The 12743-nt window shown below is 42.8% G+C and overlaps 1 protein-coding gene across 3 annotated transcripts; it reads left to right on the forward strand.

Annotated features, from left to right (window-relative positions):
* Positions 1–3566: 3566 nt before the first annotated feature.
* Positions 3567–8800, forward strand: LOC149985073 (myelin-associated glycoprotein-like). 3 transcript variants are annotated; one of them, XM_090216855.1, is made up of 5 exons: positions 3567–3864; positions 4160–4259; positions 4917–5019; positions 5410–5463; positions 6168–7386. In XM_090216855.1, exons 1-5 carry the CDS (start codon positions 3627–3629, stop codon positions 6327–6329), a joined length of 657 nt encoding a protein of 218 aa, XP_090072981.1. In that variant the 5' UTR covers positions 3567–3626; the 3' UTR covers positions 6330–7386. The 3 variants fall into 3 exon arrangements, with proteins under 3 accessions (XP_090072981.1, XP_090072984.1, XP_090072992.1); XM_090216858.1 differs by lacking the exon at positions 5410–5463; XM_090216866.1 differs by lacking the exons at positions 4917–5019; positions 5410–5463 and having other exon boundaries at positions 6168–8800.
* Positions 8801–12743: the final 3943 nt, after the last annotated feature.

The raw sequence follows: 12743 nt of genomic DNA on the forward strand, positions 1-12743 counted from the left end.
TGCATTCTGTTACTGAAGTACAGTTAGTGTTATATGAGTGTTGGTGATTGTCTTTAGAAATTCACATTTCCTATCAAGAGTATCAGATATATTGTCAAATGTTGCAATGCCTTGCACCATGTTGTAATGGAGGTGCTTGCTAACCTCTCTAACATATAGTTATTGAGACATTTTATTTATAACATTTTCCCTAGATGCAAAGAGAGGATCCCAAAGGACTCAGACTCCAAAAGCCCTTTAACGAAACTGGAGATGGTTGCATGTGAAGACCAACAGGTGCCGTACCAGTTTCCTTTCTTTTTTCAGCTTTACCAACATTCTGTTAGCATTGACAGCATAAACAGATCTGGGACCAGCAAGCTAACAAGACTCCTCACACAGTGCTCTCTGTAATCTACTCCATAGACAAATGCAGGACAGGCTGTGCGGGGCGAACAGACCCCTCTGCAGGTGGTGCTGATGGAGGGAGCTGAAAACACAGGACCCCAGACCAGTGGAGCTGCAGGAAACTCTGCCAAAGGGGAAGAACCTCAAGATGTGCACTACGCCACTATCAACTACTCCCAACTGAAGAAGACTCCTGAGGAGGCAGAGAAGAAGACCACCACCTCAGAGTCAGAGTACGCCAAAATCAAACGAGAGAATAAGAAAGAAGGGTATGAAGGTGGAGGAGAGGGGAGTGGAGTGATGTACGAGGAGGAGAACGAGAATGGTAAGCCAGCAGCAGAGACATATGAGAATACAGAGCTTTACTCCAACGTCAAGGCTATTATGGGTGGTGAGTGACACAGCAATTTTCACTAGAAACATGGGGGATAGCATGCAGTATTATATAGCCATGTGTTCCTATATCATTTTCTGAATCCAGATTGAATGTTTTATGTTGATACTGGGACTTTTGCTCAACTGAAACTACTGTAGTTTTGGTGTTGTTTCCTCATGTGCCTAATCAAGTTTGAATGTTTTATGATAATACAGAGCCGTTGTTTAATAACTGAAACTACTGTAGTTAATAGTTTTGGTAAATGATTTATTTTACAGCCCTGTGTCAGATGGTACTGTATGTATCTGGTGGTTGTACATTTTCAATAAGAATATTTTCTAGTTGTACATAGAAGCAAGTTTTGGTCAAGTTTTTATAAAGTCTTTCAAGGAAGAGTCATTTTACTTTTGTAATGACAGTGTTTTGTCACCAAGGGGAAGGACTGACACATACGTGGTTGGGAAAAGTAGAGGTCAAGCCATTTATTTTTTCTTCTCCTTTTTCCTTTCATTTTGCATTTTGATTTGACAAGTGGGTGGGGATATTAGGTAGTATGTGTGGATGTAATCAATATATTTCTGTAAATAGAATACTGATACACTGTTGGAAATGTTGGCAAAATGTAAATCAGAATTCTCATTTTGGGCTAGCCAGAGAGCTCAAATTAAAGAATCAAGAAAAAAAGTACATTATGTTGTTTTCTTTAGACAGCTTGGTTGTTTAGCAACAAAACAGATGTGAGCACAACTATGTGGTAAAACAGCTGGGTTGGCTTAGATTGTTGACAACATGTCACATATTTCGTCTCCAATGTTTAAAAATATAAATACATTTGCACAATGAGCACTTGTTGTCTCTCAAATACGGTGTTACAGTTGTTTGGTTAGCTAGGTAGTATTTTTTTGTGTGCCATATTAGCAAATAACACCCCCCAGAAATATGACATTTCAAGAACAACATAAAACTAGCTGAAACAAGCCATATACTATTCGCCAGATGGCAGCTTTGTGTCATTGTTGCTAGATATCTGGCCATCCAGAATCACCACAACATGTGGTCTTCTGCCCCATTGAAGCATGTCTATCGTTTTCATGACATTGTCAGCTAACCCATTTATGAGAATATTTTTCTATTCATAAGTGTGCATTATTGCAGTATTGTTTTATATTGAGGCACTACCTCAATCTTTTTTTGTATTTTCATTTGTTTGTTCTCTGAAATCTGTTAAAAGAATGTATAAATGGTACATTTTTCAACTTACCATCTCCACAAATTTCATTCAATAGTAATTATAAGCTACCAATTGAATAAATCAGGAATGGGCAACTTTGATGGGGGTGGAGGCCCCCCCAAAAATCAGGTCTGCATACCCACATCTATACCCACACATGTAGTCAGAGCCAGAGTCAGGGCTCTGACTACATGTGGGTATGCAGCCCTGTGAGCCACTGCGGCCCCCTGTGATGATTTTATTTTTGTGGTGCAATGGTACATTCTGCCACCTAGAGTGTGTTATATGAACAGGAATAAAGCTAAGGTTGGTGATTTATTGCCACCTGCAGAAATATTTGCTTACATGTATAAATCACGCGTAGAGTGAAATCTTGTGCTGCAGGCCGCCTGCAGAAACACCCATAATACTTGGATTGCTCCTTATCAACTCTGCCAAAGGCTCCGCCCCCAACAAGTAGTGTGGACAGCGAGCATCCTAGTCTTGTGCCACTTCCTAAATAATTTAGACCATTAGTAGTCACCATGGCATTTGGATGAGAGTATAGGGACATAATCCATTTAATAAAGTTTGGGCCCATATTGAAATTTTCTAATACTGAGAACAGAAAGCTCCACTCCATCCTGTTGAATGCCTTCTCGGCATCCAGTGAAGCCAGCAGGACAGGGGTCTTCTGTGTGTTTACTTGATCAATAATATCAAATAGACGGCAAATGTTATCAGAAGAGTATTTGTCTCTAATAAATCCAGTTTGATCCACTTTTATTATTTTGCGAAGAAGAGTGTTTAGTTTTTTGGCGAGCAATTTGGTAAATCCAACAAGCTTATGGGCCGGAAGGACGAGCAGGATAGAGGGTCCTTGTCTTTTTTTAGCAACACTGTAATGCGGGCTGTGTACGTAGAGTCTGGGACTATCACGTATTTCTAGGAGTGGTGGGTGTAGAGTCAGGCGCAGAGAGTAAACTTCCAAAGAAATCTGTTTATTGCGCGTTGTCTAGCCAAACAAACAGGCAATGCCCATAGAACACGTATGTCTCCAAAACAGGGAAAGAACATAATACGCAGGCAAAGAACATAATACGCAGGCAAAGAACACACCAGCACCACTGACAGTAAAGATAAGCCCGCACAACAGCAAGCGGGCACTAAAAGTTTAAATAGACTAAATAATGAACCAAAATGAGCAACAGGTGAAAACAATCAGACAAACAAACAGAAAGGAAAAAGGGATCGGTGGCAGCTAGTAGACCGGTGATGACGACCATGGAGCACCTGACACCCGGCTCCCGCAATGTACCCCTCCCAATCCATGAGGTACTGCAGGCCCCTCACCCTGCGTCTAGAGTCCAAGATACCATGTACCCCCGGGGGCCCCTCGATGTCCAGAGGGGGGCGGAGGGACCTCCGATACCTCACCTTCCTGCAGGGGACCAGCATATTATGTTATGTTATGTGGTATCATAACAGATGGTATCATATCGTATTGTACCACCTACATTACACCACGCTACACCATGCCATCCAACTCTACATGTCAGTCATATCCTTACCTCCACCCTCTCTTCAGACGCCCCTGTCCTTCTGGAAGAGTCCAAGTGCACAGTGGTGAGGGAGGGAGTCCAGTGTGTTTGCATGGCTACGGGTAACCCTGAGCCCATCATCGAGTTCTACCTCCCCGACAAGAACATCACCATCAACGACACGGACGGCCGCTACAACTACTACACGCACACGGACGGCCACACGTCCACGGGCATGATAAAACTACGGGAGAAGGGCGAGCGCCTGGGCAACGGTGCTGTCAATGTGCACTGCAGCATCAGCAACATATACGGGTCGGAGAGCTTTCATCTGGAGTTACAGCAGGAGAGTGAGTACACAAGTTCAGGTTTATGGTTAAACACAGAAACAAACGCATACAATTAAAATGCTACACGTTGTATAGCCAAGCATACATGAGAGATTGAACTGAAATCAGAAGTGTAGTACCTTTTATATGATATCTAGATTGACTGTATAAGTAAGAGCATAAACTGGCTACCCCATTGGCTTGATATGGCAATGGCATTATCTTGAATGTAAATACGTTATAGTACCAGGACCTAGCTAAACAGTATTTTATGTTTCTATATTGTCTTCAATATGGTGTTCTTGTCCGATGTTAGAGAAGTACATGATGGCAGTGATTGTTGGCACCATCGGTGGAGTGGCTGTCATCGCCTTCATCATCGCAGCAGTGAGATATGTGGGCCATAACAACAAGAAGTGAGTATCCACCCTTCACTAACTGTGACAGGGGTCGATGCGAGGTACAGGTCATTTCCTGTTTGAATCGACGATAAGGAAACACTTCAGCCTCGCCATCCATTCTAAAACACCTCTGTGTATTCATGAGTGAATGATTGATCGATGAACGGACTTGAGAATCATTAGTCATAAGTTATGCTAACGCCAGAGCGAGTTCAATTCATTTGCCATCCCTAGTCCCATTTCTGGAATCCTCTGAGATGGAGATCCAAAATGGCTGCCTGGTGGATTGGGTTAGCAAGCCAGACTAACCGTAGCCTATAGTTTGCAGGCTCAATTCCCTGCTTTGTACCCTTGACCTGCTATGCTAAAAATACAGCCACGGTAGCCTACTTAACTAAGGTGCTTCAGCATTATACCAATACATCACATTCCGACAAAAGCTTTTACTGAAAGTCGCTCCAAGAGAGGGTGTCAGCTCAACCGCAACTAAACCCATGAACCAATAACCACAACCATGAACGTCGACCACAACCATGAACCATGGGCCTGTAGATTATTAACTGCGTTGGGAAGCAGGCCCTTGTTTTAAAATGGATGCCCAGGCTTGGAGTGTCGCCCTGAGTTAGTTAGTGGCCATGAGACCGAGTCTGATCTTGTGACTCCACCCCCCAGAGAGAATGGCAACCCTGGGCAGGACCTGGTCTCTAAACTGGAGAACCCAGCGTTGTACTACAGCACAGTCAAGAAGGACAAACAATGTCTGAGGAAGAAAGTGGTGAGACATGTTGATGATGATGACTATAATGATGATAATGACCATTCTCAGATCTGTCTTAAACGTGAGAATGATAGCTTACCCGTTGCTGATACTGAAACTATACTATACCCATTCAATTCATGTCCTATTTTTGATGTAAAGTAAGGTTCATTCTGTTGAGATATTCATAAATAATCAAAAACCTATATGACCTCTTATGTTAAAGAGAAAATGTAAACTTCCCCAGCCAACTACTGGCCTAGCCTGAGAATCCCAGTACCACTATAGCTATCTATCACAGTACCACTGGTGTAGCTGCCACCATAGCCTTTCCAGACATCTGTTTTCTGCTTCATCGCTTCTCTGCGTTCTTCTGTCTCTGTTTTCTCTTCCCTTACTCTTGCACAGCTTAAGACAGAGCTTCTGGGCTCAAAGTTTAACTCCATTCTAGAGGAGAGCACGGTAAGGTTCCTAAACAACCCAGTCCCAATCCCAACTCCAAGTCTCAGTGGTAGACAGCATCCCTCACACATCACAGACAGCAAAATTATGCGATGGCCCAAATTTGGCTCTAGTCTACAATATCACGACTTACCATTTTACCCAGTTAACCACTTGGTGTTACGGTCCTGAAGTGGATCTGTAGCATGAAATGTCCAGACCTTGCCTGGCAATGTGGCCCACATTCAGACCAAAAGTAACTATGGGAAGTTGTTAGGGCCACATAACTCAAGCCAGAGATGGCCCATAAGCAAAGTGCCAACCCTCCCCCAGTTCGCATCTCATACATTTGGACCAGATCTGGGCCATATGACTCATTGTGGTGCCAGAACTGAGCCACATTGTATGTGTCACAAAACAACCAGATCTGGCCCACAGTCGTCTGCTGCCTGAGATCAGCTTCCATGTGCTCTATTGCCTTTGATTTCCAGTACTACTGTTGCACGGCTGCCTCGATACTAACAGGATATGCTAAACCGCCTCAATCTCCTTGTTTTACGCCTCTGCTCACCAGTAACTACTAACCCTCCTTTCTCCTCTCTCAATGTCTGTCATGTTATCCCTTTATACTCTGAATGTTCTGAGGTGTCAATGGCATTGGTGGCACTGTGCTGATATAACCTGTGATTCTGAATGGGCCTTCTCTCTTTCCGTATCTTCAACAGGGAGAAGACGGGGATTATCAACCTGTGGGCTCTATGGCAGACCTGGAGAGGCAAGAGCTGAATTACGCCGCCCTGCAGTTTCTCGGGGGGCGCTCCAGGGATGGGGGGGCCTCAGGGAGGGGGGATGACGGCAGCGACTACACCGAGATCAAGGCCAAATGAATCGCGATCCTTCCCTGACCCATCGTCACCGCGGGACACAGTGGCAGCCATGTTGTCGCCCCCCTCCTCACGTCATTCGCCCCCTCTTCAAACGTCTTCCCCCCTCCCCCGTAGACTCCACCCCCAACCTTCACCGTCACACCAAGAACTCCCACCGTCTCCGCCCGTCCCTGAATCATCTCAAATGACGTCCCCGTTAGTCGACCCCCAAGCCTCCAAGGGGAACCCCAGTCACATCTCGCCACCCAGGACTGCTGGTAGCTACTTGCAGGGTCAGAACACGGCCCAGTGGACAATGTAAAAAGATCTTTGTATTATCAGCAGCTGTCGGTCTCCAGGCTCTTACTCTATTGTTCATAGTCAAACAATTCCCTCACAACAGGTGCAATGCGTTAGTTACTGTACTGTATCATCTAGATTCAATGTTGCTATTTCCATCTCTACACCATTAATTGTTGGCATTGCTTTTCTGGGGCTCCCCTTCTGTATGTCACCCTATATCATACTCATAGCTAGCCTGGTTAAACCAGATTGAACGCTGAGCTCACCAGTTTTCCTGTGAAACGCAGCGCAATCAGTTTGGATACCAGGCTAACTGTCTAGATCCGTCCGTTATAGTTCTTCTCCACTGTGTCCGCTGCCAGTCGAAGTGTCAGGGAAAGGGGTGTGTTTTGTGCTTTTTCTTTTCTTATCTCTATTTCTGACCCTGGATCTGGAGGAAATGAGGGATCTCTTCTCTCTTCCTGATCCAGTGGTTGTCAACGCTGACCAGTGTTCAACAAACGTTAGGCCTGATACACATCCAATTGAAGCCTGTCATCTTCATCTCACATATTCTGTGCCCACATATAGTTCAATAGTGATGTGTGCTGTGACTCTGTGGCTTTTGATGATGATGAGAAATGAATATTTCTTTGATTTTATATAAAGAGAGAAAATTGATACTCTTACAGGTTTGTGGAGCCTCGAACACAAGGTTCTGCTCGTGCAAGAAGTGGCCTGAATATTTTTGTTTTTATGCATTATAAGCACTGATTGCATTGTGTTTTGCTCTTGAGGAAATATGCCGGGGTAACACAGAATGTTCTATTTATGCCGTTGCCCATGATTTAATTACTAGTATTTTTGGACGATTTCTCTGTTTTGCTAAGGGTAAGTGTTAACTTATCCTTAAATGGGAACCAATGGATTAGAATACATTTTTGGATTAATCTGGCATACATGACTCCACTGTAACACTCGCACAGCAGGACAAAATGTATCTCGTTGAGACAGTGTGTGTTTGTGTGTGTATGTAAACAGTGCTGAAAGATCAGCGAACACTGATCACTGTGGGTGTTTCAAAAGATCACTTTACCTGAGACCGCTTCTCACAAAATGTCTACTTCAATGGTTGTGAAGTGTGAAATCGATGCCTAATCCTATAGGGTTGTATCAGAGGAGGCATTTGAGTGGCACAACATTGAAGTTGTTATACCAGTTGGTTGTGCTATTCAAACATACTTGATCAACTCATGTAATGTAATCTCCAAGCTCACTAATGGCAACACTAGATAACAATGACTGTTAATACAATATTAATAAGCTGCATATGGATGGGTAAAAGGATACCAGTATACATTATGTAAATAAATACCCTGCATGACTATTATGCTGTCAGCCATATGTGTAGATACACTACGGTATGTACATGCTCACTATTGCAACAATGGTTTACACAGGCAAGTCGGATACAGGTTCGGTAACACTTTAACTGACTTCTCTGTCATAAGGGTGACATAACGCTGTCATAACATAACACATGTCATTTTCGGTCATGAAAACTGATGTCAAAATACTGACAACCCTTTACACTGTCATGACACAAATGGGTATTTATGTAAATTAGTTGGCTAGCGGTATGCTAAGCCAATAACCTGACTGAAGCAAAGATTTGTGCCATGACGGTGTCAAGCTTATGTCAGCTGTCATGACTGTTAATAACATATTTTATGTCATTGTTCTGACATGGTTAAGTCACTAGACCTAATGGCGGAGCGTTCAAGATGTGTTGCCCAACATTGAGACATGCCAATATGGACATCCGTTTAGTAACACTTACTGTCGTCAGTTCTCTTGAACGCCTCATGGGGGGGTTTATTTCTTTCTAAACCTGGGAACAAAATGGAGAAGCGTTGTTCATGTCTTCTCTAATTTGTTTGTCACATAGTGTGTTGTAAAGCAGATTTGTACTTTCTTTACTTTGTGGTATTCATTATTATTATTGTGATGATTTTTTTTTTTATATCTTTGACACAATAATTCCGATCAGAATTCTGCAATCCTTCTGCAAATTAGCACTGTTATTACTTAATGACAATAAGAGCTCTATGATGATGTTTGATCATTCTCTTTCTTTTACAAGTCTGTCCCGCCTCAAGCAAAGCCATCTTTCTTTGGGTCCAAACAACAAATAAATCAAGTAAACAACAGAGAATGTGACCAGTTCAGTTTGTTATCTATATAGTTGATATGTTTTCTCATACCCAAAACAGTATGGAAAATACACCCTGAACACATTCTATATCTCCATGTATTAGTATTTCTTTATTGATACAGTATGTAACAGTTATTCCCCCCACACAATGAAACAAAGTACTATCTTCGGTTCACCCTTTTGCTATTTAAGTCACAGAAACACTGTTAACTGACATGATTTTAGAGCCAATTTGTGCAGTACTGAAAGAAGTAGAATAAAGGAAGCAGCTACAGTATGTTGCAACCTGTTTATTTAAGATTGATATAAGCACAAATTCTTATTTTCAATGACGGCCTAGGAAAAGTTGGTTAACTGCCTGTTCAGGGGTAGAACGACAGATTTGTACCTTGTCAGCAAAGGGGTTTGAACTTGCAACCTTCCGATTACTAGTCCAACGCGCTAACCACTAGGCTACCCTGCCGCCCCGGGGGCAGCCTATATCACTTTATTGGTCAGTTGCACACAAGGTCCAACCAAACTTTGACTTCCTTTTTTAAGCCAACCCCTCCGAAAGACACACATACATACACCTACAGACATATTTTGGAGAGGTGTGGGGGGGCTGCCACAATTTGCGGCAGGTTGATATTTACAGAATAGAGCGAATTTCGCTAGATGGGTCAGCTGCAGAGATGTGTAGTGTTAATTTGAGGTTAGGTTAAGCATTAGGGTTAACTGTGTGGTTAAGGTTAGGGTTAAGTCGGTTTAAATCACATTTTATGACTTTTGGCCATTTCAGCTAGTGACCACTCTGCAGAGCTGCCTCGAGAACGAGATTCAGGCCAAAAACACTAACCTGCCACTGGGTGCTGTTGTGGGGGGTTGCTCAAGGGCACGAAATGGCATCAAATATTTGATACCAGCAACCCTCCAGTTGCCAGCTCACTTCACAAAATACTTTTCCCTCATCGGATCTGGAATTAGTTTGCTGGTTTGCCTCTCTAACCGCTAGGCTACATTCTCTGGTTGCAAATTTCAGTTAGCCAAACGGAACTTAAAGTTGTCCTTGATTATAATTTACCTCGCTCAGACAGTCCTACCTTGCATAACTTGTTGATAAAAAAATCTAAATATAACAGTGATAAGCATTTCATTGGCACCTGACCTTATGCCATATGTCCCCCTGTAATGAAACTGTGGGATTGGAATGTTGTCTTACCATTTACAAGCACTGGTCAGATAGACAAGGAGGGCCACATTAAGGCTGAGGAACAGATCAACAATTATCAACGGATAGACTGCAACGTCACTATTCTCTGGCCCAGGGATATCTATGGGAAGTAATAAAAATGAATTGGTACGAAAACACTTTGTTTAATTGGTCCAACACTATTCTACTTTAGCTCTACTCTTTACCCCACCAGCCAGGTTTCCATCCAATTGGTGACAGATTTTCATGCAGAATAAAATGTGCACGTTTCCACCAAACTGACTTGCTGCAGATATACTGCTATTTCTCCCATAATACATTTTTACCGACACAAAAATATCCCACCATGTTGAACGAACAAATGATCTGTCTGCATTTATACAATTGTATCATCGAAACTTCCTGGTTCCATCACAGTTGTCATTGTTATTATGACTTTACCAGCATAAACATTGTGGATGGATAAGTGACCAAAAGTAAGTGGACGCCTGCTCATCGAAAGTCTCATTCCAAAATCATGGGCATTAATATGGAGTTGGTCCCCCTTTTGCTGCTGTAACAGCCTCCACAACAGCCTCCACCTCTGGGAAGGCTGTTTACTAGATGTTGGAACATTGCTGCTTCCCTTCAGCCACGGGCACTGATGTTGGGCGATTCGGCCTGTTTCACAGTCGGCGTTCCAATTCATCCCAAAGGTGTTTGATGGGGTTGAGGGTCAGGGCTCTGTGCAGGCCAGTAAAGTTCTTCCACACCTATCTCGACAAATCATTTCTATTTTGACCTCGCTTTGTGCACGGGGGCATTGTCATGCTGAAACAGGAAAGGGCCTTCCCCAAACTGTTGCCACAAAGATGGAAGCACAGAATCGTCTAGAATGTCATTGTATGCTGTAGCCTCAAGATTTCCCTTCACTGGAACTAAAGGTCCAAATCATGAAACAATGTGTTTTATAAAGAGGTGATTTTATAAAACTATAGTTTATTAAACTCTGCATAAACTGAGTATAAACAACATATACAGTGTATTCGGAAAGTGACTTTTTCCACATTTTGTACATTACAGCCTTATTCTAAAATGTATAAAATAGTTTTTTTCATCAGTCTACACACTATACCCCATACTGACAAAACAAAAACAGGTATTTAGACATTTTGGGAAATTTATTTAAAAAAAATAAAAAAAATATTAAATGAACATTCAGACCCTTTACTCAGAACTTTGTTTAAATCAAATCAAATGTTAGTTGTCACATGCGACCTTACAGTGAAATGCTTCCAAGCCCTTAACCAAAAACGCAGTTGTAAGAAAAATACCTACAAAAATAAGAAATAAATGCATCAAATAATTAAAGAGCAGCAGTAAAATAACAATAGCGAGGCTATATACAGGGGGTACCGGTACAGAGACAATGTGCGGGGGCACCGGTTAGTCGAGGTAATATGTACATGTAGGTAGAGTTATTAAAGTGACTATGCATAGATAATAAGCAGAGAGTAGTAGCTGTTTAAAAGCCTCTTGGACCTAGACTTGGCACTCCGGTACCGCTTGCTGTGCGGTAGCAGAGAGAACAGTCTATGACTAGGGTGGCTGGTGTAATTGACAATTTTTAGGGCCTTCCTCTGATACTGCCTGGTAGTACCTGAAGTACTGGGCCGTACGCACTACCCTCTGTAGTGCCTTGCGGTCGGAGGCAGTTGCCATACCAGGCAGTGATGCAAACAGTTAAGATGCTCTTGGTGGTGCAGCTGTATATCATTTTGAGGATCTGAGGACCCATGCCAAATCTTTTCAGTCCCCTGTGGGGAAATAGGTTTTGTCGTGTCCTCTTCACGACAAAACTTGTATCATGTTAGTTTGTTGGTGATGTGGACACCAAGGGTCTTGAAGATTTAAACCTGCTCCACTACAGCCCCGTCGATGATAATGGGGGCGTGCTCGGCCCTCCTTCTCCTGTGGTCCATAATCATCTGCTTTGTCTTGATCACGTTGAGGGAGAGGTTGTTGTCCAGGCACCACAAGGCCAGGTCTCTGACCTCCTCCCTCTATTCTGTCACATCGTTGTCGGTGATGAGGCCTGCCACTGTTGTGTCATCAGCAAACTTAATGATGATGGTGTTGGAGTTGTGCCTGGCCATGCAGATACAGTGCCTTGCGAAAGTATTCGGCCCCCTTGAACTTTGCGACCTTTTGCCACATTTCAGGCTTCAAACATAAAGATATAAAACTGTATTTTTTTGTGTAGAATCAACAACAAGTGGGACACAATCATGAAGTGGAACGACATTTATTGGATATTTCAAACTTTTTTAACAAATAAAAAACTGAAAAATTGGGCGTGCAAATTTATTCAGCCCCATTAAGTTAATACTTTGTAGCGCCACCTTTTGCTGCGATTACAGCTGTAAGTCGCTTGAGGTATGTCTCTATCAGTTTTGCACATCGAGAGACTGAAATTTTTTCCCATTCCTCCTTGCAAAACAGCTCGAGCTCAGTGAGGTTGGATGGAGAGCATTTGTGAACAGTCTTCTGATCAGTCTTCTCCTTGTATGAGCTGAAAGTTTAGAGGGACGGCCAGGTCTTGGTAGATTTGCAGTGGTCTGATACTCCTTCCATTTCAATATTATCGCTTGCACAGTGCTCCTTGGGATGTTTAAAGCTTGGGAAATCTTTTTGTATCCAAATCCGGCTTTAAACTTCTTCACAACAGTATCTCGGACCTGCCTGGTGTGTTCCTTGTTCTTCATGG

The sequence above is a fragment of the Oncorhynchus mykiss genome, chromosome 2 (genome assembly GCF_057628025.1).
Source record: "Oncorhynchus mykiss isolate SJ-2025 chromosome 2, ASM5762802v1, whole genome shotgun sequence".
NCBI lineage: Eukaryota > Metazoa > Chordata > Actinopteri > Salmoniformes > Salmonidae > Oncorhynchus > Oncorhynchus mykiss.